We start from the raw sequence: 27,144 nt of genomic DNA on the forward strand, positions 1-27,144 counted from the left end.
CAGGACCAGAGGCAATGGCACAAAGAAACACAGGAGGTTCCATATGACCATTAGGAAACACTTTTTCACTGTGAGGGTGATCAAGCACAGGCAGAGGTTGCCCAGAAAGGCTGTAGAGCTTCCCTCCTTGGAGATATTCAAAAGTCAGGACATGATCCTGGGAAAACTGCTTTGGGTGGCCATGCCTAAGCACAGGGGCTGGACCACAAAATTGCCAGAGCCCTTTCCAACTTCAGCCACTCTGTGTCATTCTGCATTAGTATCTTCAGCTATCAACACCTCAGTGATCTGTAGATGCTTGGCAGCAGCCTGATTTGTGGCTTTCTAGCAAGTGGTCCTTGCAGAAATTGGTAGCTGAGTAAATGTTATAGTACATTTTCCAAACAAGGAAATATCATCATCTCTCTTTACAAAAAAGTAACTTGCCAAGAACCAGGAGAGGCTGATACTGCAATTAAGAACTCCTGCAGCCAATGCTGCAGCTCTTAAATTACAGAAGTTAGTTTCACAACAGCTGGAAGATGTTTTACATGAATGCAAAAAAAGAACCTATGTAACCCTACCTGATCAGCCTAATAAGAACTTCTGCCAGAAGATACTTTACACTCCAGAGATTCGTATCCTCTGACTACTTGAAGACAACTGGCGATAAAGCACTTGCCCATAAAGTTTTCATATATACCACTGTGTCATTTGTCTGTCTTCATTTCAACATTAACTATTGTGTTACTTCCCGGCATGGAAAAACAAAGGTAAAAAGATTATTTGCCTTCTCTAAGCACTGAGACAGCCTCCACAACAAGCCGAGTATTAAAACTGCATTGTCAAAAAAGAAAGTAAGAAGAAACTAAGGATGGGAGGGTAGGAAAAGCTCCATTGCAAAAATAAGGCTAATAGAGGGACTAAGAAATAAATATGTGAAATGTCAGCCAAACCAGAAGTCTCAGAAAAAGAACCAGATCCCATAAAAAGAGAGGAAAAAAGAAGTATCAGGACTCAGAAAGAGAAGAAAAAAAGATGAGTACCCTAATATAAAATCAAAATAAGACTGCAAAAGCTGGGAACCTCCCAGAAATTTAAGAAGGAATAATATAATGAAGTTCTCAAAAGAGAGTCTAGAAAGATTAAAAGAGAAAGAAAGAGAAAGAGAAAGATTAAGGAAGAAGTCGGATACTCTCCTAGGAAAAATAACCCATTTGAGAAACAGAAGTGCCTCAACATCAAAGCGAATAATGCACATATTTCAAATTAGATGTAACTAAAGGCAAAAGGAATATTTCGAGTATGTCTAAATATTAAGATATCCAAAATGGTGCTCTAGAAAGATTTCTAATATTCACCTGTAAGAACACTCAGAAACCTAAGTTTTGATCATATGCTGAAACCAAGGCAAATGTTCTTGTAGTGAATATTAACTTCAAAATCTTTCCAAGTACAGGCCATTAGTAAGTTAGGATTAATTCAGCTGGACATTTACATCCAGAGATTCATGCTTCAATTTTATTTGTGGCAGTTACCAAAATGCAGAAGTATCTTGCTAGCTCCCAAATCTTTCACCTTCGTTTTATTAATTTATACATAGTTATATAAAAAAATAGGTGAGGTAGTGACAGATTTTATCTTTTAATGAATGAATGAAGCTCTCTTACAGTGCTATCTGATACACAACTCTAAAATTAAAGAAAAGACTAAAATGAAGAAGGTTCCTTTTGCTTTAGTTTTCTTCAGGCCCAAAGAAAGTCCCAGAAGCAAACAATATGAACTGGATGACAGACATAGGACAAGTAATAATACAGCAGTTCACCATGAAGACTATCAGATTTGAAAACAAGTAGTGTTTCATCTCAGTGTTTGCTGGTAGTGCAGGGCAAAAATCCCTCACCTTTGGTATAATGCCATGATTTCTCACTACTCTGCTCTAGGATGTATAAAACATAGCACTTAGAATGGTACGGCCTTACTCCAAGAAACCTCACACCGAGTTATTATATGAAGGGAAAGAGTTACCAAGTATCGAAGATCATTTTCACAAAAATATTAAGATTCATATAAACATATGATGGAAATTAATCATCAACCACAGAGACTTGAGTATGTAGGACCGTTGCAGTATTTTAGTATTTTGTGGAAAAAGCTTCACAAGTAATTACAAATAGCAAAGCCTGCATCTTCTATTACAAAAAAGAAAATAACCAAAAAAATCAGACAGTACTTCTCCAAAAATCCAAAACCTTAAAACTGAATCATGTTACATTCTGAGGGTTGTTGGGGTTTTTTTTTCCTATCTCCTATACAGTATTTCAGTTTTTAAGACTATCATTTACAATACAAAAGAATACCTTCACCTAATTTATCATTACATTTCAAGTAAGTCTGTTTCTCTTTAGTCCACAGGTAACAGCTTTTTGTTCACCCCACCTATGAGACATCCAAGAGTTTGAAATGGGTACATCATCTAGTTAAACTATTTTACAAGTGTAAGTATTAACAGTTGTCTTACGCATGAGGGATTGTAGTTTTGAAAATATCCAGCATGCAATTGCAAGTTTTGTCCCAGATTTCTAGGGTAAACTTTTCACCATTAAGGATGACAACATTCTCCAAACAGTTTGTACCAGATCGTGCCAGTTGTTCATTGTCTGTAAAAGACAAACAGTGTATTTGTTTATTCACATACAACAGAGCAAAATGTTAACATTGTTTTAACATAATTTGTACAGCTCCTACCTTGCTGCACACACCAGTAGAGCTGTGTAAATATATCATCCAAAAGAACATCACTAAGTACTTCTAAATACTGTGTAAACACATCACATATTGCATAAAGTGCATGGTTACAAGTAGTTGTCATCCATTCAGCTTTCTAGAAGTCAAAAAAAAGAGAAGAGTTACAACCTTAAGGTGAAACTTCAGTATACAGATATAGATAAACGTTTGTATTTATTCCATTTGCTTTACAGTGAAACGGAATTCATTTCTGTATCTCAAAACTTCAAAATTTGGAGCCTCAACTTCTGCTTTGCTAGCTAGCAGGTTTAAAAAGAACTACAGGAACAGACAAACAAACGACTGTCTAAGTATCTAATCCTAGCTCAACAATTTAACACCAAGCTAAAGCTGTGTTTCTTTTAAGTGTTTTCCAGGGAATAAAAATTTACAGAGTAAGACATGTCCTATTACAAATAGCCAGACAAAGCCTCCCAAACAATTGACGGTTTTAATCTAACTTCTAATATAAATAATTTACACATTATTTACATTTTAAAGCCCATTTCTGCAGTTGTTTGTCAGAACAGTACCCAGTTCTGATTTGGCAAATCAAAACCCAGACTGCTGGTCAAAACAGCACAGTGCTGTTTTGGGTGGCTTTTGTTTGTTTGTTTGTGGGCTGGTTATGGGGTTTTTTGGTTTCTGTTCGGCTGAGGGGGTTTTTTTGGCTTTGTCATCAAAAAATTTTGAACTAACAGAACTTATTTCTTCTAATTGTGATTTCACTGCTGATTACAAGCCTCACTTTTCAGAGAGTGAAATATTATAGTTTATGACTTAAACATTTTCTTGAAGGACTTTTAAAACTGTATTACAAAAGCTGCAGAGAAGACTACCATGTCCTGAATGGGGCCCTGTCTGAGGCCTTAAACCACTCACTGATGAAGGTAAGATTAAGGAACAACTCAGGCCTGGGGACATTCACAAAGCACACGCTTAACACCTCCAAGGGGGAGACCACAGCCCCAGGGCTATCAGCTGCCAGGCTCACACAGACCCCCTGCACCAAAGGGTGGGGGGAGGAGAGGCTTTGGGTGTCCTGGAAAAGCCTGTGGTCAGAGGTGCAGAGACTGCCCATCCTCCACTGTGCAGAGGAGCCCAGCTGAGGGGTGCTCACTGGGGGGGAGAAGCTTATCCACAGCAGAAGGGGGTGACATGGCCCATCACAGGGGCCCCCCTCAAAGGGGTGCCCAGACCCTGCCCCAGAGCACCAGAGATGATGCAACAGACCCTCAGTGTTGCAAGGGACAGTGTCAAGCTGGCCCCTGCAAGGGGAGACACGTGGGCGTTCCCACCTGGCCCAAAGTGTGCATTAATCCACGGGATTCTGCACCCTCTGGCGTGTGGCACCGTGTGGCAGCGTGGCCACGGCGGCGATGGGGGACCCTCACCACCAGCAGAGCAGATGGAGGGGAGCAACGAGACATCATTGGGACCCTCGGATGGGTGATATGGTTCCACCTAACCCCTGTCACCTCTCCCAATTCCCATGCACACTTCTTTTTCTATTTCTTTCTTTCTTTTCTCTTCTCTTTGCCTCTCTCCTATTAAATAAAATACATCAATTTTTTTATGTATCAAAACATTTAATCTCGTTTGGTTTTAATCTCATTTCTGGGAATATTTTTGAACCTTTTAAGTTCTTTCTGGTTTATGCACAGAGACTTAGCTTGCTTTGCTTTTCTGGGTTTAAACCAGATCATAACATCACTCAGGTGAGCATGTTGTGTATCTCAGATTCCAAACATCACATGTAAAAGCTACAGTTCTTCTTATAAACCCTAGATACATTGCATTTTATGCTATTCTTCTGTTGTTCCTAGTGTAAACTAGTAGGCCTTTTACACACATGGTTTTAAAAAATTAAAAAAGGGATAACACCTGCCAACAGAATGCCATTAAAACAAAACAAGGATACTAGAAGCACAGGTCTACTGTCCAAAATTTGAGGTTTACCCTACATTACTTGACAAACCTATATTACAGGTTTTCTACTATAAATCTATTTCTCATGTAAATTATCTTCCTCCACTTTTTTTCACCTCAGTCTGCTGTTCTGGCAGTTTCATGTTGTCAAATATCCTGAAGACAATCCGAAACAAATCCTGCCACCAGTGTTTTTCATAAGTATGGCCATATGTCTTCATTATTTCAAACATTACTGTTAATCCCCTGAAAAGAAGAGAGAACAACTTTTACCAATAGTTACAGAAAGACATGAACGAGACCAAGTAAGTACAACTACAGCAGCAATAACTAACTCAAATACCACTGAGAACATTATACGTGCACATGAGTACACAAAAAATAAGTAGAAAATCAGCTTGTAAAACAAGCACTTTATAGACACAGGCAATAGCCAAAAAATATTTTTGAGAAGTGGGGTAATTTAAAATTAAAATAATAAACCAACTTCTTTACCAAGGGCCACAAAAATTAATAAACAAATATTTCCAGTTAAAAAATACGAAGGTTTAGAAACAACTACTAACCCTCACCAGCTATAAAGGGAGTCCAGATGCACAGCCTGAATGCCAACGTGTAAATGTAAAGTTATTTGTACACTAGCCCTCATATTTCACATCAGAACTGCAACTGAATACACTTTACAAGGGAAAATCATATTCCAGGAAATTAAGCAAGTTTTACAAGAGATTAGAGTACACCTTTGCTTTTTTAACCATTTCTGCAATCCTCAACCACTTAATGAATCATGCTATAAAACCCCAGGGTAAGTTTTAAAATCCTCAGGGTAAGCAGGGTGGGCTAGACACAGAATGCAGTAACAGCTACATAACTTTGTTATTTATTGTAACAGAAAACAAAAATTTCAAATGTACAGAACACAGACTTCATTTTTGTATTCCAGTGTCTATTTAAAAGGGGTTCGTTGTTTCCACAGTGGTATCACCCAAATTACATATTTAAGTCATTTTACAGTGATTACATTTATCAAGAGGTATTTCTATTTTAGAAGTGTAAAGTAAGTCTTTTAAAATTTGAATTACAAATACTGATTGTTACCTGGTTCTTACATCTAATTTGCATCTATTGATGATACAGGACAACTCAAAGAGAATTGGGAACCATCCTCGTACCCACACTCTGTCTTCAGGAGCTACATTCATATCATCACTTGTGTATTCCTTGAATGCCTTTAGAAGGAAACACAGAGTTACACAGTCATAGAAGTTAGATCTTCAAAATAAAACACAGTTTGGACTGTAAACAATGATCTCTCCTGCAACAGTATCATCCCTGATACCTCAGATGAGTTGGCAGTCAAAACTGTAACACTGAGAAAGTGTTTTTCAAAGTAATGCTTAGTATATTAGGAAGAATAAACTTAAAAAAACAAACAAGCTTATACATTCAAGCACCAGTTTTTGCTTGCAGTTCAGTGTGAGTCTCTTGCTCTCATTTTTATAGAGACAGCTCTGAAAGTGAGGATCTAACCATAACATTTTGAGGATATCAAGCATTTTTGGCTACGCCATTATCCATTTCTTCACATTTCTTGGTAGAGAGCAGATCCTGAGATATGCTGATTTCCAGCAGCTCTCAGGAATACCAGTCACCAGCTGAACTGGGTGGATAGGAATTGGCAAAGGGGAATAAAAGGAGAAAAAAAAATCGCTGATACTTTCAAAGCCTGTGACATTTTATACTCCTATTGTTTCCGAATAAAGTACATTTCTCATTAATCCATGAAACTTGAAGGGAAGACAATAAGTTTAGCATAAATTTTTTTTTTTTAATAAAAGCACTTAACACAGACTATACCTGAGGTCTGTCAGACACGTATTTTGCACAGTGGCGAATGAGGCGGATCGCTTCCATACTGGTATCTGGAAATGCTGCATTGCAGGCAAATTCAGACAAGCACTTGACTGCATCCTGGAAAGAATCTATGGTTGCTGGGAAGTGTTTTTCAAACACGATTGCTGAGAGAAAAGTGTGAAAAGGAGGAAAAAAAAGTGTCATGCTTTAAAATCTATTAATTCTAATATGAACTGTCTGTAACAGAAGTCATGAGAAGCTGGTTCATTGACCAGTGCTGTCAAATGTCTGAGTAGTAATAAAAACTAAAGAAAAAAAAAAGGAATACAAAAAAAAAAGTACCCAGAGGGCATTTCATTTTGACAGTGAGTGTTTAAAGTAAATTAGAGTAGCATCTAGACTAAAGCACGTAAATGTAACAGTTAAGCAAGACTAGAGCAATAGGCTTACTGTTTAACACTAGTCTGTGTCACCAGAGCTTAAGAGGGATGCATGAAGCATGGAATTACATCTACTGATGGACCTCCTCCTCAGCAACATGTTGCCTTGTTTTTAAATAGCTACTTTTGAAGAAAAAAAAAGTCCTTCATCGATGCTGAAATAGTTTTATAAACTTGCAGAGGTTCAGACAGAATAAAGAAATCCCTTAAAACCTAGGATCTAGATTAGAATAGAGAGAGAGAGAGAAAAAAAAATTATCATAGTGCCCCCTAGCTCAGCACTTTCTCCTAAACAGGCCTTACACAAGCACAATTCAGAAACACAGAAAAAGATAGGCAAACAACGTATTAGTAAAATGGCTAAATTTTTATTTTTCCTAGGGGAAACCCCGGAATACTTCACTTAAACAAAAATGTACACATTAAATAGAATTACTTAAGGCCTGACTTGTTTTACTACAGAATGCTACGAAGAGATAAGTTTTGCCAAAAGGCATGAAGAAAGCCAGTTAACTCTAATCTTATTGAAAGACTTCTGTAAGTATTTTCTCAGAGGAATGATTGGAAAGTGTAAATCATTGGTTCCAAGACATGCAGCGGGCTCTACTATGCAGGCTGTGGAGTCCACACACAAACAAAGCTTCTTGGGCTCTTGGAGTGACACACTTGCATGACGTCTGAATATCGTCCATACTCACTGACAATGTGTCCTGTAGTCTGGAATGCCAGTTCCACTATACTTTCATCCTGATCTGAAGCTGCCAGATGGAACACTGAAAAAATGTTTTTCCAGCCAGAACGAATGTTAGCAGCCTGGGAATTCACCATCTGTGCAATACACCGTACAACCATGTCTCGAATAGTAGGAGACCTAAATTAGGATAACAAACAGTAATTTTTAAAATTAAATTACATAATCAATTAGAATAGTACAATTCTCTAACGACTGATTTTACAAAGGCTATTTGAAACATTAATTGCAAAAGTTGATGCTTGTGATCCCAGGCAGTTCAGTTAATTCTATGTGATTACCTGTTCCTCTTCATGATATGTTCAAATGGTCTTAGGAAGTCCTTCTGGAATCGGAAATTAGCAAGTTCACCTTTTTCCAAGAACTTCATTGACAATTGCCTTAATGAGTCTACTGCAAAAATAGCTACATCTTCATTGGGATTGCAGCCAACCTGAGAATGTAGAACAGAAATGCAGAGTAAGCTTGCATCAGAATTCTTATGGATTCAGCACAAGCTGCCTTTACAGTTGATAACAGAGAACTAAGCAGTACTGGAAAATTAATGAAATTAAACAGCAGTCAGTTCCAGAAACCACACTGTTTATGCAATTCAATAATTCCTAACTACTTCCAGCTATCTTCTATGTTAAATAACCTGGCATTTAAAACCCCCTAAAAATAAGCAAGCTGTCCAAAAAAGACTTCAACAGCTGTATTAAAAATGTATGTCAAACATTCATTTGATAAACAGTCAATTTAGACTTGAAGACAACCTCTTAATCCAAGTGTCATGAAACACCCCCCCAAAATTATAACACAAAACTAACAGCAGCCAGTTCTAGACTCAGGTTATGATAAATAACTTAATGTATACTTCTGTTTTTACATTTATTATACTGTGTACCTCTGCCTCCTCACAGGTCTTTCCAGCTTTACAGTTTTTGTTGGTTCAAGCTTACAGAAAAGGACATAAAAACCACTATGACTCAGATAAGCACATGCTTTTCCAATAAATCTCAAAATAAAATTAATGTGTACCAGTAACTGAAGGAGTATGCACTATAATCATGAACATACCTTATTAAAATGATCACCAATAACTTCCCAGATCCTAGACCACTGTAACCTTATCCGGCCCATGTTGTAATAAGAAATCTCTACTATCTTCTGCAGACTAAACATTCGAGGGTGGGTAGCAGACAGCAGCTCATCCATAGACACAGCACAAAGCCAGCGAACGAAATCCACTGTTAAATGACCACAGATTTTAATGCAGTGTTTTTCCAAGATTTAGTTTACAGGGGTGGGGAGGGGTAGGGAAGAGATAAAACCTACCAATAGCATTTCCATCCAACCTTGTAGATCCTGTAAATATTCTGTAAAGTGTAGTTAAAGACATTGTTAAAATTTCTTAAGAAAAGCATCTATTAAATGTATTCAAACTTCCTTGTCTTATTTTTCTTAACAATATATAGATAGCCTCTAATTACCTTTAGTTATTAAAAAACAACTAGTAATTGCAAAGACATACTGATAATACTGTCAGTTTTTATTATCCCTGATCCAAATACAGAAGTCAAACGTCTCCAGAGTGCCTAATTTCCATTTGTCATGACAAGCAGATATTTGAAACACTTCCCATGTTTGCAGGGACACTGCAAACCTAAACACCTATTATGTGTTTGGCATCAAGCTTCTAGTGCACTTGATGTGATTTTACTGCAAGACAACTTTTCATTGAACCGACATTGATCTTGCTGCCTGTACTTCAACCACAACAATGTTTGTAAGCCTTCGAAATGATACCTCTTCATCAATTTTGACAACCATAAAAAAAATTGTATGTTCTGATTTCTTACATGCTGAGCAAGTAAGATCCATGAACACTTCTACTCTATGATATAAACAGGGAATGTTCATAATATGTATTCTGCCTAGCCAAATCCAGTTAAAATAAATGTGATTCATAGAAAGGAAGACTGGAATAATAATTTTGGTCATTTCAGAGAACATCTACATAACCCAGAGGAAAGCAGGGAGTCAGTAATAACATTTAGGAGAAAAAGGGTCTGACAAAAATCAGTACTAAGGCAAAATGAGATTTGCTATCTGTTACTATACACAGCAAATCAAGATTCAACAGACACTACAGCAGACTTCATTCTGCAAGTCTTCTGTAGTAATTTTATCAGTAAAAAAGCTTCTTGCCTAATCTTTGCTCTGCTCCTTCCTGCAAAAATATCTATGATCCTAAAAACACCCCCAAACTGAAAAGCACTTCTCTAGGTTAGTTTTTATGTATTTCTTCCTAATAAATTAATAAATTAGTAAGATCCTTTTCTTAGCACAGGATATTCAAATACTGCTTAAAAAACTTCAGGTGGCAACAACAGATTTAATACAGTACCTGTCTACAGCAACAACAACGCTTTGGGAGCTAGTTTCACCAATGGATTCCTGAATACTTGCTATCTGCTTCCAATCCACATTTCCACCAACTACAGCAAAAAAAAATTGAAAAATGGGTAAGAGAGAATACAGACTGGATTGGGGAGAAAGAAGAATAAAAGTTGTGCCACTTATTTTTAATTCACAAATAAGAGAAGCACATTATTTATTTCCCTTGCATGAGCTGGCCACCTCAGTGAACAGTTGCATGTTGGTGTAATCCTAATTATCTGGATTATAAATAAAACCCAGGAGAATCACCTTTTTCGCTCCATCTTTCAATGAATCTTTGGTAAACTTGCTACTTAAAATATATAACATATGATTGAGAATACAGCTTAGAGGAGAATTTTTCACGCTTAATTAGCATCAAGTGAGTAAATCCATCCCAAAAGATTTTGTTTATCATTCACAAAGAAGAGCTTCCACCAAAACTCCATCTTAAAGCTACATCTCAATTACAGCAAAATTATCACCCAAAATAGTGAGAAATATCTACAAATAAAAATAGCAATTATTTATTTTAGAGGCTGGAAACTGTAACCCACATCTGGGAAAGCTCATATGAAGAAACTGCTAACTTAGGCAGCGAGAAAAATTCTGAAATTTTTAGCAATCTCCAAACTCCCCTTGTACCACCATGAAAAAAAAAGAGCAGGATTCTTGCAATCACTCTGGGTAATTCCACATACCCTTTATTCAGGGCTTTTCTTTTTTCAGAAATACAGAGAAGAACAGGAGACTGAAAGAAGGCAAGCAGTTCTGTTCTCAGAGGTTTGCTGAGAGAAAAACTCCTCGTGTTTCAGCCTGCCTCAAAGTCTTGATGTGCTCCTTCCACATTTGGAGGTGGCTGGAGATGACTATCTGTCAAATCTATATAACCTGACCTATCTGAAGTACTTTTCTAGGGCATTTATAGAACGATTTTTCTGTACATACATATGTAACCTCATACTAATATTTCAGCAACTTATAACACCACTGGGTTTGATCAAGACTTCTCTTGTAAACACACAAGCTGCCAGTGTCAATTAGCTTGAATCTTGGTAACGAGTCAGCGAAGAAATTTATCAAATGAGCAGCAGAGTGTGAAGAGAATTTGAAGGGCTATTTCTAAGGAGTCAGAACCTTAACCAACTCTACCAGCTTACATGAGAATTCCTTATTATCGCAGGACTTGTAATTCAATGCCTGAAAACCTGAACAGACAGCAGACACAACTAACTTCTAAAAGATTTCACAACTCTAACAGTTGTGAAATCTTTTAGAATGAAACACGGGAGTCAGCTATGTAACTCTGCTTTATGAAAAAGGGATTCCTCAGATTCCCAGTGTCCAAAGAGGATTTCTGGTTACCTAGGAAGTACACTTCAGCTGTGACCTACTCACAGCAGAGGCTTTTGTCTTCCAACTTTGTGAACAGAAACTGAAGTAGAAGAAATGCGAATTTCACAATTACAGCTCCAAGTAAGGCAACATTCCTACCAAAGAAGCAATAGAACAGATGCTTGTGCATTTACTTTTACAACCCACATGCTTGTGATGTTTTGAATTTCCAAGTACAACAAAAAAAAGGGCCACAACAGTAAGATAATACAAGAGATGAAGACATTTGAATGCAGATGCCTGAAGAACCACACCTGAACCTTGCTGAGGCAGTAAATGAGCAAAGGAGCTTTTGGGTTTGGTTTTGCCATCTTTGTTATTTCAAAACCACATTAACTTCAGCAAGAAGACTGAGTGCTGCTGCTTATCCACATCTGATTTTGCAAGCAGGTCTGAAAGATGGATTTTCTGTGTCACCAGACTGCAACTTCACTCTAAACAACTATTTTCCTGTAAAATGTGTGTCTGTATATATGGACATATGCACTATGTGTTCTTCACAGGAATCCAGGTTTATAGAAAGCTTGCTTGAATCAAACCCATAGTTCCAATGCATACCTTCGAGTAATCATAGAAAATTAAACTTTCTGCAAAAAAGGATTTATGGAAACAAGTGAAATAACTAAAACAGTTGAGAAAATGTTCTAACAGCCCTTTAGTGCATGAAAACCAAGTTAAGCATTTTCCTATAAGATTGAAGCAACATTATTTAAAAAAAAATAAGAAAATGGTGAAATTTCCATATGCGCACTGTAATAAGCATTCCAGAAATTCAATTCAGAGAGAAACATTTTATGTATTTGGGCATAAACTATTTTCCCTAGAGAAGTAACTGACAGCAGCAAAAGGTCTTTAGAAGCTGGATCTATACCAATTACTAGCAAGTATGATTTTGAGACACCTGAATACAGTTTACATTCTTGAGTTATTAGACCTTAAAACCTTTAAAGGCCAGTCACTGCAGTGTAGAGAAACTGCCAGCACTTGAAAGTAGCCAAGTTGCACAGGTCATCAGGGAACACTGAACTGAAGGATGCATATTGGCAGGGCAGGAAGAAGCTCAGTACATGAGAGTGTTGGCAGACTCATTGACTTCCAGGCCTAAGTTTTCCCTTCATCAACGCTTGGCAAGGTCAGGGGAGTACACAGAGGCAGGCCAAAGGGGAGCAGACAGGAAAAAAAAGGACTGACTATAGAAGAAGAACAACTGTCTGAGGAGAACACAAAGCTGGATGATTAGGACTAGTTTGGGGGCTAAGATCAGGGAAAATAGAAAAATTATCACTACTCAAAAAAAAAAAAAAAAAAGTGAAAAAATGAGGGGACAAAGCTTTTGTCTGGCTGTGGGTGAAGTTCAAACACCAGGAGATACTGAGCACCACACTACAACTGAAACTCTCTCATAGTCAAATAGACTTATATATTCACTTTGGCACTTCCAGTGTTTTCTAATACCCTGTACCTCAGTATCTTTAACTGTGCTCCCATTTAAAACAGACAAATAAACAAAAGCCCCAACTTTCTAAAGATAATTTAAGGTAAGACTTAGGCTTTTCTAGGAAGATAAGAGACATCATCTCATGTTTGGAGTATATCTTGGTGCTCAAGCCTAGAAAAGGCACTTACTCAGTAGCAAAGTAACCAAAATAGGAAAAAAATGGAATTTCAGAATTTAAGCTAAATTAATCTCCCACTTGGTTTGAATTCTGTGTATTTCTCACAAAGCTCCACAACAGATGCTTAACCTACACATACTGACTTGCTTGCTTGGTAAAATACTTGGCACACTAATGTTGCAATATTATTAAATCAGGTCATACCATCTGCAACCCATTCTTAGTTGGAAAGCTGTATTTTAATAGAAATGAATAATATATATAATCTTCTTACACTTCCCACCCTAGCAATAATAACAGTGCAAACTAAATATTCCAGAAATTGGAATCAGCCTACTCAAAGCCTAAGTTTTGTAAGGACTAACTTCTTGGTCTTTTGTCAGAACCTCACACAAAACACAGAACAAATTTAAATCTCTGAACAAAACCAGTTAAATGAAATACTTCTTATCTGCATTACTTACCCAGTCCCAGCCCCACAAATTCATCAGGTGCCTGATCTTTTGTTCCAGTAAAAGAACCTTCCCTGCCACGCACTGTCCCTGAGATGTAGCGAGGTTTTACTCCAGTTCCTATTAACTGTGCCAGTTCAAGTTGACTGATGCATTTCAGAATCTGTTCCAGAGAATAAAGAAGTTGTTTATCAACAAAAAGCAGCTTGAAATAGTAAAAAACAAGCTAAGATCTTTAGAAGAAAAGAATTCTAAACACTTGAGGTCAGACAATCTGTTCTTCTGTCTAAAATGAGTATTAATTTCATTAGTACTGGATTCATCTCTCACAATTTTATTTCTCACTTGGACATGTTCTGCTACTTTAATTGGCTGCATAATGTATGCAACAAAAGTATAGACACGGCACTTACCTAAACCCCACTGTATTTATGCACAAACAAGCACACTACTGTGTTTAAAATTAGTAAACATGCTTTCTTACAGTTTAAGTACAAATGACTTGTACCTCATGCCAGGAATTTCCTAAATAGTTTCCATCTGTATGAGCCACTGTGATGAGAGTTTTAATGGTGTCAATATTCTTCTGCTTCATTTCAGTAATACCAGAACTCACTGTAAGCAGTGTAAATCTTGCTAATGCTTGAACATAGGCATCTCTTTCAAGCTACAAATGGGAGGGAAAGAAACAAAAGTCTCATAAATGTTTTTGCCATTTCTTGCTCTTAGTAAAATCTCTGTGATTTCATCAATGATACCATTTACCTTTCTCTTCCTAGAACTGAATTTCCAAAGCACAGTGAAAATATTCATGTTCTTCACCAGGAAGAAGATATCTGTGGGGTGAAATCAGGTTCCTTCTATTCAGGAACATGAAGTGCTATATCTGACAGCATAGAACACATGGGCTGTGTTTAGGTTTCTGGTTTGGTCTTTTTGGGGAAATCAGGATGCTGTTTCAGAAGAAATGTTGCTACTTAGCTAAGCTTTCAATACTCTGGTACTCTACTCAGACCTACTCTGAAAATTCTGCCTTAGCAGACTCACTCAAGTTGTAGCATTTTTTGTCAACAAAATCTAAAAAATGTATCTGAAAGGTACGTTATGACAATTCCATGGAATTGCTCAAAACTTATTTGATTTAATCTGCATCATTTGAAGCACCTCAGAAGCTTCTGAAGCAAGTGTCATGGGTAAACAGCAAGTGACCATAATCTAGACAGATCTCACCAAAAAAATTCTACAGTTACCCAATTTTTATGTGTATGGTATCTAGAAACAACAAAGGAAACTCCTCAGATGTCACATGAACCAATTACAATGGTAAAAAGGGGATTACAGTTGAGCCCACAAGTGCATTTTATTCTCCTGTTATGTATAAACTGAAGGCCATGGAGTGAAATGGCTGTACACCAGATAAACAAATGGCAAATATGAAATATATTTAACTGTTTGTATATTTAGGGCTATTTTAAAATAAAAAAATAACTGAGCACAGAAAACAACCAAATACAAAATATTAAAAAAAAATCCCAGAAAGAAGGGACAGATTGCCACTGAGCCACGGACCACATTCAAACTCAACCACTACTGCAGGGTATGCTGGCAAAGGCACAGAAAGTGATGTAGAAGCACAGAAAAATGGAAGTCTTAAAGAAAGTGTACAAAGCAATGAAACTTTGGAGCCTACAAACTGTGTATCTTCAGTAAAAACAAAATGTTTTCAGTCCTACTTATCCATACAGGTAGTCCCCCCTCCCACCTTTTTCTAAGCCAGCAAAGTAGACAATGTGTCCATCACCTAGAAATTAAAACCTGATGATACAAGCAGATTAAGTACATCCTTTTGATGCATATCTTGTCTCAAATGCTTAAAGACAAAAGTCAGACTGTGTGACAAGTGTAAGATTAAAAGCATAAATAATTAAAACCAGAAACTATAATTGAGGTTTTAGAGGTGAATATGAATAACTTAAACTATATTGTGTACTTTGGAAATTTTCTTAAAGGCAACCAGGTTCCTCCATTATCTCTCAAGGTGTGTAAACTAATGTTAATTCTTAATAGGCACCAATCTTAATTTCTATACTTTTACATGATGAAAACTGAAAACTTGCCATCACTGGTTAAGCACACGAGGAAAAACTTGATTCCAACAAAAAAGACCCTTAAATCAGCTCAAGTACAAATGTGCCAGTCTCCTTCAAACCACCAGAGCTATCTGGTGTCTGACATCAGATAATATCCCATCTAATCAAGATCTTGTGAATTGGAATCATCCTGTAATACTGAAATCACCAACAAATAGTACAAACAGTATAGTTTTTAACTACACCAACAAAACAATTTCCATAGAAAACCAAGAAGGAATATTGCTTATAATGAAAATTCAAAAGCAACACTTCCCATTTTCTGCAATTTAAAACCTTTTATTTTGGGAACACCTCCAGTTCAATCATGTCCCAAGCCAATGGACAGGTACAACTGAGTCACAGGGATCTTAGAGCAAACACGTCCTTGCCCTCCCCACGCAAGGCTGACCACTGCAGGACTGAGAGCTAAACTCTGCAGCTGCTGGAACTGGTATTTGTACCAGTTCCACCTCTGCAGCTTAGAAACAAAAGTAACCAGAGTGTGAATTTCACTGAACATCTGCAGGCTCCAGGGAAGGCTTTGTTAATCAAATTTTTAAGTCTGTTCAGCTCAGGGACAGGTGGTGGTGCAGATATTAGGTGGAAAAACAGAGGAAGGAAACCTCACATGATCTCAATTGGGCTTTTTTAAGCAGCTGAATCACAGGTCCCGATGTGCCTTTCCACATTAGTGATAGAAAGTTATCTAACTTGCCAAATACAAGTGCAAGGGGGAAGGAAGGAAAGCATTCACTATTGTATAATAGTTCAACATTTTCTACTTAGTCTTATACAGTTGGTTTTGGGGTTGGTGTGTGTTTTCTTGTTTGGGTTGTTTGGTTGGTTTCTGTTTGGTTTCTTTTCTTCGTTTGTTTGTTTTTTAAAGTGTTTTCAATGTACACATGAAATACAATGCCAAACACATGAATTTTGCCTGCCCCTCTCTTCAGCTATCCCTATAATGGACTTATGGCAGACCAGTACTCCATTCATTAACTAATAATCTACAATAACATAATTGTACCTTCCCTACCAATGGTTTTAAAATAGCAAAACCAAAGCCAAAAAAAGCCCAAGTTTAATCACCATTACCCTCTGGAACCTGAGAGTCTGGCATTCTTGGCGTTGCGCTTACTGCAAGATCCATTCATTCATTACATCAGGAATGCCATTTCCAGTGCCATAACCTTTTAACAGGGGTATCCATTTATAGGCATCTTGGATTAGTATAATCTCTCTGAAGTTGAGAACAATATTTCAAATACAGTTCACAGAGATACTATTTTACAGGACAGAGAAACTAATTTTATAAAACAACACAACACATCTAAACGGCTTTGTAACAAAGCTAGAAATAAAATACTTTGACATAAAAGGAGTCAATTTCTAGGGAAACAAACATTTCAGTGCAGAGGCATGGAAGCACTTACCACAAAACACCAGGAAAAACTTTATAAAGGTCACCTCATTTACACTTCCAGTCTAATATCAGATGAAACTGCAATGTCAGAAGCAGGCAGCCTCCAGGTATTGAAGTGCACAGCTTCTGCAGCAAGGACTCTTAGAACCCCACTAACATTTTTGCTGGTACATAAATCAAAGTACTGTCTCAATCTTACATTTTTTACCTGTATGTTGAAAATGCAAGCAATCCGGATTGCACAACGTATACCCTCCAAACAAAGAGAGGCAACTTCGGTGTCATCACAGTCCTGTAGACCCACGCTGAACGCAGCGAGAAAAGGTGTCCATGCCAACTGGAATGTATGCAATATAAGTGTTAAATCAGCAATTGTTGGTACTTGAAGGGAATGTTACAGTTTCAATATCTTGCTGAAGTGTAAATTCCACCCTTAACTTACATCATTAACCTTGAAGTTGTCTTTTACCAAAAAGGAAATAAAATATACAGACATGAGACATAGAATAGTATAAAGCGTGGTTAGAAGAGACCTGAGACACAGAATGGGACAGAAGTAATGGAGAGTGGAGCTCTCTTCAAAAGCACTTGTCCTCTCCCTCAGTAACTAACACACAGCCATCCTCAGACAGTTGTAAACACCAAAGCCTAAAGCTACATTAATTACATGTCCGTTAAAGTTTTAGCACCAGGATGACTTTCATCTTTGCACACTGAAAAGTAGAGTCAACAGTTTTTGTAATAACCAACACACCATGTACCAGATTTCTTTACGATGAAAAGTACATACTTAAAATAAGACTAGCTTGTCCTGATAACACCAGAAAAAAACAATAAAAAAAAGGAAGGTAGGGAAAAAAAGGCAAACTTTATTAATTACACTAAAATTATGGTAAGACAACAACAAAAAAACCCAGGATATGACTCTTGCCTTATCTCTCTACTACTAATATTGTTGGTCTTATCCCTCCATCTTTTTGTACCTAAGCCACTGTTATGTTTCGCATTCCTCTTGCCTTAGGTGGCACTGAGGATGAAACAGATGCAATAAAAATTACTGCAAGAGAGTCTACACTTTCCTTGTGGTCAAGGCTCCCTCTCCCAAAGGCAGAAAAAACAGTGAGAAAATGCAGAGGATCTTACCATAACTACATGGGGTTATGGAGAGGAACCCAGAATGATTTTAGAAATAATTTTACCTGAAGGCACCCCAGATGAATACAGAGTCAATGGGCACAGCAAGGAGCAACAGATTTCACACTTACTTTCATAACAAAATGATGCACCACAGAGCTTTGGTTTCATTTAAGCCAGCAATTCCAAAAGCACTACCTCTGAAAAGCATTTAATGCTTGCACATACCAAACTGTAACTCCAGGACAGTATTAAAGGCATCAGATGAATTAATAGATTCAGGATTTAATTCCCTATTGTATGACCTTTAAAGGTCACTTCCAACCCAAACTATTCTATGATTTCATGTTCAGAAATATACGTTTCTTCCCACCGCCTTCCTAATTTTCATTACTATTGAAACCAAAACTAATCTAAAAAAAAAAAAATCACAAGACTGAAATAATTTCTTAAGAACTATCTAATGGTCTGTATACTGTGCTTTGTAACTAGATATAGCTGTTATTTGTAAACTGTTTTGTTATTAAAGGTGAAAATTAAGCCTCAAAACCAGACAATAAATTTTGAACTGCTTAGATGGGTACATAAAGTGAATTTCTGCTCTGTTTTAAAGATTTAGCCAATGTATCTCTAAATACAGTTATAATAATCCATTTAATGTGGAAATCAATGGGTGAGATTCACAGAAATTTGTGAAGTTTTGCTGAAAATTTACATCTAAATAAAAAATATGAAATTAACTATTTAAATTCCACAGTTCTCTATTTTTTTTTTGGTGAGAGGGTCCTCTGCTCAATACATCACACTGTCCTCAGTACTTTAGCTCATGAACATCCTCAAGTAACTTCAAGTAACAACTTCTAATTCTTAGCACCTTCATGAAAGATGTTTAGGGTATTAATTTACCCCAGTGCTTCATATTTTGCTCCAGTGAAAATGAACTTTAGAAATACACTTTTCAGATCCTAAAGGGTAGGAAGTATTAGGGCTGGTATCTTAAAGAAAATCACACTATGAATTTTACAGATGCCTGCATGTGAATTATTTCAGTCTTAAGGAAGTCAACAGAAAGAAAGTACGTACACCTGTGCTATGTCCAACCTTGAACAGCCTAGAAGTAAATTTTTAACAAGGTCTGTCCTTAGTGTTCCTCTGTACACATGGAATACTATGCTAGTTTTTTTAATAAGGTGACAGAGAACTCATAAGTTTGCCTCACAGACAGCAATCTTACAGCTAGATCCTCACTGTGCCGAGGTGGCCAAGAAGGCCAATGGCATCCTGGCTTGTATGAGGAATAGTGTGGCCTGCAGGACCAGGGCAGTGATCCTCCCTCTGTACTCAGCACTGGTGAGGCTGCACTTTGAAACCTGTGTTCAGTTTTGGGCCCCTCACTGCAAGGAAGACATGGAGGTGCTGGAGTGAGTCCAGAGAACGACAACAGAGCTGGTGAAAGAGGTGGGATTGGTCTCTTCTCCCGAGTAACAAGGGAAAGGATGAGAGCAAGCCGCCTCAAGTTGCACCAGGAGAGGTTTAGATTGAATATTAGGAAAAATTGCTTCACAGATGCAGTTGACAAAAGCTGGAACAAGCTGCCCAAGGAAGGAGTGCAGGCACCAACCCTGAAGTATTTAACAGACATGTAGATGTGGCACTTCAGGTCATGGTTTAGTGGTGGACTTGGCAGCACTGGGTTAACAGTGGGACTCAAAGCTTTTAAGAATCTGTTTCAGCCTAAATGTTTCTGTGATTCCTGGGCCTGGAGCTCCACCTGACCTCACAGCACATCCCTCCAGGGAACCATTTGTTTATTTAGTGGTAGTAGTCTGAGACCTTACTTCCCTGGAGCAGTTCACACAGGGGTCATGTGAGGACCATGACTTGAACAAGGGTACAAATGAGAGCATGGTAAGGGCATAACAATTCATCTCACTGGCAGATGACTGCTGTGAGTTAGCTGTGTCAGAGACAACATCCAAGAGCACACTGAGGCATTGGACACTACTGGACATACTCTATCTATGAATCTGAATCCACCACTATGGCAAAGGCATTTGGGATGCACACAACTTTGCACTTACAGAATAGCAGACAGATGTTTAGAATAAAAGATTAATACAGGTCCAGCTTCCTCCCCTACACTGGATGAGAGTCCTAGGTTTTCTACAGAATTCATTTGCAACAGGCAACATCAGATTAAAGTTTTTCCTAATAACTGCTCTCCCAAAATGCAATGATGTAATCTCCATTAGAAACATTAGGGGGGACTCAAAACAATGACCTGAAATTAGTGATTGCTCATGTTTATTAATCTGTTTTTTGACTACACCTCTATATCTGAAATAAAAAGTTTTTAACTACTTTTTATACTTTTTTCCCCTTGAACACATTCATCGTAACACCTCCATTGCCTCAAGATGCTTCTTCTATCAGCACAGAAACTTCTTAAATTCCAGGGTAAATGAAACTAGATTAGATGGCTCAAAATCCTCTTTCCTGTAGCAAGTTAAATAACTCACAAAATGAGCAAAACATAGCAGATACAAATCTTTAGTATTTCCAATAAATCCTGTCAGTCGGCATTTGTATTAAGAACCGGTGATATTCTACATGATTATCTAAACATGTATCTCACCTTAAACATGGGTCTCACATGCTCCAGGTGTGTTGCACTAGTAAAAGGGGCCTGAACATGGCTCACTGCCTCCATGAGAGCTTTAGCTGTTTTAGCCATTTGTTCCATTTCCAAGTTATAGAGGAGTCTTCTCTGCTTTTCACTAGCAACACCTGCAAACACATTTTTTCTCTCATTTATGCATCTTTAGCAATGGTGTCTTTAGGAATACAATTTTAGGTTTTTCATTAAGTACAATACTCAGATGCATTTTTGTCTTTACTTTCTGAAATTATCACACCAACTTTCTTGTATTTTTTTTACAATATAGATAAAATTTAACTTAAGGCAAACTTGTGTATGAAATGTAAACTATTTTTAAACCTCAACAGAATTTTAAGATTTGAACAACAGAGATACTGACACCGTTAAGTATCACACCCACTAAGCCAAATTCAAAATGAAGAGATATTTCATAGCAATCCATCAGCAGACATCCTTTTTCAGAGCAAGAACTATGTTAAATCTTTTCATTTCTGTAACAGAACCTCCATCTCATCAAGAGAGTGAAATCCAAGTAGTATGTAATAATCATCTTTTTAAAAATGACAATAAAATATTATGCTAAGTGAATGAATACTGAAAACAAGAGTATCTCTTTTTTCCAGATGCAAATTTCCTGCAAGCAATCCATTCATAAGGCTAACCTTAGGACTTAAACTATATAAATATGTTGGGGGAAAGTTAAGTTTCTCAATGTTCTCTGTAGAAAAGCTAGAATGAGTAACATCTCAATCTTCACACTGTGCAAAACACAAGAAGTTCTTCTGGTATCTGAGAGAGGAAAAGATAATTAATAAAGTGCACAAATTAGGGCCCTAGGAACCAAATACTGCAGAATTTTTGAAGATGACAGATTGGTTACTGCAGGAAATAACAACAGCTGCTTTAGAAACAGAAGATAGACCCAGTGTGTGAGCTCTGCTCTGTACATATTGGCAACACTGTAACTTCACAGAACCATCCAATTTCCCTGTGTTGCCCTCAGCAGCAAAACCTGCCCCCTTCATGGTCAATGCACCGACTGCCAGGAATTCAAATGCAAAAGGAAGTGAAAAAAAGCAGTTGCATTTAATGCAGTGAGGTTAGCATCATGCATTTATGTTAAAAAGAAAAGGATATGAAATTAGAAGCTAGGACCCGCTGAGAGTTAAGTGAGTGGTGTTTGCTTCATTCAACTCTTATTTTACAAAGGAGAACTTCATGAAACTGAAGAGCCAACCCTCGAAAAAAGCTAACACTGCAACTACTTACTTTGTTTACTGGATTTTGTGGGTATTGTTAATTCTTTTGTTTCTTTCATTGAAATCTTCTTTCCAGCTATTTCATTATAGATAGCAGACAAATATTCTTCAGGGAGATCTTTACTGTCATTGATACCTCTATTCATTTTAATATACTGTTCTTTTGTCATTTTATTCTTAACCTGAAATGCAGAAAGTAGCTGTAAATATCAACAAATGAGGCAAGCTCATCACAGTTATAATGCTCCCTATAAAACTGCCCAGCACATGAAAAGTTACCATCAAGGATAAACCTGCTGATTCAGAAGACATTTTGAAGTATTCAACATATCCAAGACTACACTGTCAAATCTACAATATACCACAAAGCCATGTGGACATTCATGGACACTCAAGCATTTGGTAGGATCCACAGATCAAATGTACGTCAAATTAGACATACATTTAAAAAACAAAAAAGGAAAAAAAATGCTTTATCTTGTCATACAGACCAAATGATCTCTTACAGAAATCTACCTTACGGAAAGGCCTACCAAAAAAACTTCAAAACCTCAACACCCATGAAACATAATACTGTTACTAAAAGATGCACAAACTTAACGCTTCCTTACTTCTTACACACACACTGGTGTTAAATTGGACATCAAGCTTTTACAACCACATTGTCACAAAGCCTGGAAGTTACATGCCTATGAATTACACAGATATTTATTCCAGCAACATACCTGTGGACTGTGAAGATCTGTTGTCAACATGATAATTGAGTAAGCTAAAACATATGCAGTATCTGCACTAGCAAAAAGAGTTTGCCTGAAGGCAAAAAGGAGAGAAAGAACAGCATATTTAATTTATTAGGATTTTTTACTAATTATTCAACTTTCCAAAGTTCTGAAGAAGTATATCTCACCCTTGGTTACATTCTAAGTATCTAGCAGCAAATTTCTCCATTAAGCGATCAATTTTTTGAGCTTCTCCTGGTAGTCGAAATCCTTCTAGAAACATGCGCAGAGCTGAAACAAAATCCTTTCCTGAAAAGTCGTGTTGGTCTACATATGCATACATGACTTCTTTGTTAAATTTATCATTGTCTCCCAGGAACTCCCCAACCTGAGTCTAGAATAAGAATAGAAAAGACAAACTAGTGTATTTATATTTGGAAAAAAAAGTAACAACAGAGTCAAATGTCTTACAAAAAGAGAGGCATCTATTGCAGTTAACTAAGACATACTCTGGCTTCTCCTCTACTGTCTAAAGCAAAGTATTTTGGTCATCTATTCCATCATAATGCTCTTATGTGCCCATACATATCTGCCTACATTCTTCCTTCTCTGCTTTTACTCACATGCTGTATTTTCATTAGATGAATTCCACATGTGTACAAGACAAAGTTAATACTACTAATGGTTGTTCTCTGCTATAATGATTTTTGTAGCTAAGAAACTTATTACAGGAATGAAAAGCATAATAAACTCAACTTTATCCCCTAGAGTGCTGATCTCAAACAGATGCAAGGGATGCTCAAATATAAATAGCTGGTACTCAAATACATCTGAGTTGGTATCTGTCAGTGCAACACAGTACAGTGAAAAAGAGCATGCATTCAGATAAAGATGCTTGTATATGTAAACTGAGGTTAAAAAAATGTTTTGATGTCTGATTCTAAGCATTAAGACTGAAATTTGTGACTTCAGCCACAGATGCAAACATGGGCACCAATGAGTGCGGCTTTTATGCACAATGGTGAGAAGTGCTGTTTCAGAAAGTTAGGTTTTTCATGATAATATTAACACAAGATATTCCCACCCTCCCTAGCCAGATATTGAAGGACCTTTCCAAGTCCAGCAACAGCTGCTAACTGTAAATAAAATCAAAGAACTAATCTAGATTAAACAAGTTTCCTTTGGGGGCAGAAAAAACTGCCTTTCAATGTTGTTGCACCAGATTGTTTTTTTAGCTATCTCTGAAGGACAGATACTTCTGGCAGTTCCTTACTAAAGTATATACAGTTAACTATGTTGTTTCAAGCTATACTAGCAACTAAGTGCAAGTTTTGAGTCAGCTCAAGTAGGTCAGCTTCCTGCTTTACACCTCGCTGAACCACAGGATGCATAGAGCACAGGGTATAGCTCCAATGCACCCTCCAACTCAAATTCCTTGAGCTTACAAATTTTAGGAGAGACATGTCCTTTTCTTCATTCCACAATAATGTGTTACACACTCTAAACACTATCAGCTGATGTGCAATTAGTATTAACACATCAGCATGAGCACAGACAACCATTAGGAAAACAGTTTCCTTACTGAATCTAGTCTTTCCTCTTGATGCAAGAATTGAGCAATATCTTCAGGGGTAGTGCCAAGCATTCCTTGTTCTTGCAGGTACTGAATCCCCCTCTTTGGTTTCTTATTGAATCTGTACAATGAAGAGCAAGATGAAACAAGAGTTAACCCTTTTACCCATGCACAAAGCTGTACCAGCTTAAGTGAAAAGATTCAGAAATTTCAGATGAGATGCTGAAAAATCTACATATGAAATGTTTTTCCTTTATCAAACTGCACGTTAGATAGGAATGAGCTATTCCCATTTACTCTGGCACTCATGAAGAAAAAGATATTCCACAAAGACAGCAAAATCTTGAATTGGAAAGAACAATTACGCTCTGCTGATTTTTATCTTAATCTGTATGAACCAATCAACAAATCCATTAGTTGCCTGTAAGAATGGAAACGAACAAGAGATAGAACCAGGAAACTGAAAGAAACTGAAGCCCTAAAGGACTAAGGCGTTTTTGTGCAGGGTCCCAGAACTGTATGACAGGAAACTTTTATTTTTGCATAAAACTGACCTCGCTGAGGAGATTAAGGTGATGAAAATGAAATCACACAGAAGATTCATGCCAGACTGCACTGAGAAATTACACTATCCTCCAGTTCTAATTATGACAAATTAATCATAAGGACTCATCAGCATAAGCATTATAGGCATTTTCATCAGTACATTAAAACGGGTCATATTCAAATGATCACGAGTTTGATGGTCTTTTTATCCAAATATAAAAACCTTATTTTTAGACAAGCAGGTCTGGAGAAAAAAGAACAAACATTCAGAGTACTCATCTTCTAGCTGTGAGGAATTAGGTTAACACAAAACACTGCTGACAGGCTCCAAAGGGGACACCATTCAGCACTCTTTCACCAGAGGAAGTGCTGTTACATCCAGAGTTTTTTTCCTAACACAAGATGAGTATCTATGAGGAGAAGGAAGAAACACCCAGGAATCTTCATAGCTCCAAAAGAATCCACCCTCCCATGGGTGATAAAAGGGCACTCACAAGTCAATTCCTTGTTCTATTATTTCCTTTTGTTGCTTTAGGACCTCAAACTGCTCTGGGTTGTCAGTGCCAGACATCTGTGTGCTGTAACTGCCAATTCCTGATGAAGCAGTAGAATCCAAAGAATTTAAGCTTCCATATCTGTTAATTGTCTCAGGGTGTTTGGTTTCACTGCTGTCCTGTTCTGTGGGTTTTTCTTGGCCTACAAATTGGAAAGGGTTACATATATCCAAAATACATACAGTGAAAAGAAATAAAAATCACATGTCAAATCCTCAATGAAGGCTTCTAAAACTCAGGGTTCTCTTCAATTATGTATTTCTTTATATATAGACATATTCTGCTTTTATTTTGGTTGGGAAAGTAAATAATAACTAAAAAATCACTACAACCTATCAAGGAGAATTCTTTCAGTTCAACACGTACTGAAATTTAAGCCTTAAATTACAACTGTAATTTCAAGCACCTGGGAGAAAACCTCCACCATCTTAGAAAACCAACTACAGCGTTAATATTTTATTTTCAGATCCAGTGTCACTTTTAACCTGGAGCAGCTATTTTAAGTTTTTGAAACACAGTGTCTAAAAGAATTTAGGCATGCCAAGGAGATGGTGCTCTCAGTTCACAAAGACAGCCATGCAAACCACCCTTGGAAAGTTTATTACCTCACCTACCAACTTTAAGAGCTTAATCTGAAAATTCTGGCATAACCTTAGTACATCCCATCTCAGGACAGATGAGTACACAAGTACTTAAAACAAGTAATGATTTAGTTACTTCACAGCTTACAACATTCAAACTTCTACAGCTATATAAAGTGTAAGTAAATAATCAGCAAATAAGTAATTTTTAAAACAGTCACTAAATAAGTAAAAAATGCTCTGTATTCAGCTTCCTTTAGTAGTTATTTAATCAATATGAAATTAGATAAAATTCGGGAATCTTCAAAGCAAGTTCTGCGACACTTTTAAAATCAGAAATACAGAAAATATCAGGATTTAGACATTTTCAATCCAGTAGCATTCTAGGAATTCATACAACTAGGAAAAGACAGCTAAGACAACTTGCTTAAATGACACCAAACTTATCAATATTTCTACCAAAGGAAAAATATTCTGGACACTAACAGCATCAAAATACTGGAAGAACACACTCAGCTCCAGCAGGATGTCATTACTAAAGCCAGAAGAAACACATTGTGTGTCTTACCAAGTGTGGTCTGGGAATTGGGATTTACATATTGATCCTTACTCCACTCCACCATGCATTTCAAGATCGATACTAAGCATTCCAATCCTTTTTTCCTTAAACTTAATTCCTAGAAAAGATTTCATAAATAATTAATTAGTGGACTGGAGACTTTAGTCTCAAACTATTATGACAAGAAACATGAAACTTCATAAAGTTTGGTGCAATTTTTACCTGAACATTGGACATGCCAAGTTCTTGGCTACCCCTTCCTTGAGCAATCTTTGATAAGTCATTAACCAGCCTTTCAAATATATTTGCTGCATTTAAATCACAATCATAGTTCACATAGATGTCCACCACGCTCTGGGCATCTATAAATAAAGTGACATTGTC

General features: G+C 37.1%; 1 protein-coding gene across 1 annotated transcript in view; it reads right to left on the minus strand.

Annotated features, from left to right (window-relative positions):
• The window catches only part of ARFGEF1 (ADP ribosylation factor guanine nucleotide exchange factor 1), an 87,173-nt gene that overhangs the window by 10,164 nt on the left and 49,865 nt on the right, over positions 1 to 27,144 (minus strand). The window contains exons 12-32 of the mRNA XM_042036416.1: positions 26,983 to 27,122; positions 26,770 to 26,878; positions 25,561 to 25,762; positions 24,530 to 24,641; positions 23,136 to 23,341; positions 22,954 to 23,038; positions 22,239 to 22,410; positions 20,946 to 21,097; positions 17,385 to 17,513; positions 14,133 to 14,291; positions 13,637 to 13,787; positions 10,130 to 10,220; positions 9,058 to 9,098; positions 8,800 to 8,969; positions 8,022 to 8,173; positions 7,688 to 7,860; positions 6,553 to 6,713; positions 5,794 to 5,924; positions 4,812 to 4,941; positions 2,728 to 2,863; positions 2,501 to 2,639 (exon numbers count right to left, since the gene is read on the minus strand). Coding sequence (XP_041892350.1) covers positions 2,501 to 2,639; positions 2,728 to 2,863; positions 4,812 to 4,941; positions 5,794 to 5,924; positions 6,553 to 6,713; positions 7,688 to 7,860; positions 8,022 to 8,173; positions 8,800 to 8,969; positions 9,058 to 9,098; positions 10,130 to 10,220; positions 13,637 to 13,787; positions 14,133 to 14,291; positions 17,385 to 17,513; positions 20,946 to 21,097; positions 22,239 to 22,410; positions 22,954 to 23,038; positions 23,136 to 23,341; positions 24,530 to 24,641; positions 25,561 to 25,762; positions 26,770 to 26,878; positions 26,983 to 27,122 — 2,941 coding nt within the window. The remainder of the gene's footprint in view (positions 1 to 2,500; positions 2,640 to 2,727; positions 2,864 to 4,811; positions 4,942 to 5,793; positions 5,925 to 6,552; positions 6,714 to 7,687; positions 7,861 to 8,021; positions 8,174 to 8,799; positions 8,970 to 9,057; positions 9,099 to 10,129; positions 10,221 to 13,636; positions 13,788 to 14,132; positions 14,292 to 17,384; positions 17,514 to 20,945; positions 21,098 to 22,238; positions 22,411 to 22,953; positions 23,039 to 23,135; positions 23,342 to 24,529; positions 24,642 to 25,560; positions 25,763 to 26,769; positions 26,879 to 26,982; positions 27,123 to 27,144) is intronic.

Source organism: Corvus kubaryi, unplaced genomic scaffold (assembly GCF_017639235.1).
Source record: "Corvus kubaryi isolate FWS band 111438036 unplaced genomic scaffold, C.kubaryi_AGA036_p1.0 37385, whole genome shotgun sequence".
Lineage (NCBI taxonomy): Eukaryota > Metazoa > Chordata > Aves > Passeriformes > Corvidae > Corvus > Corvus kubaryi.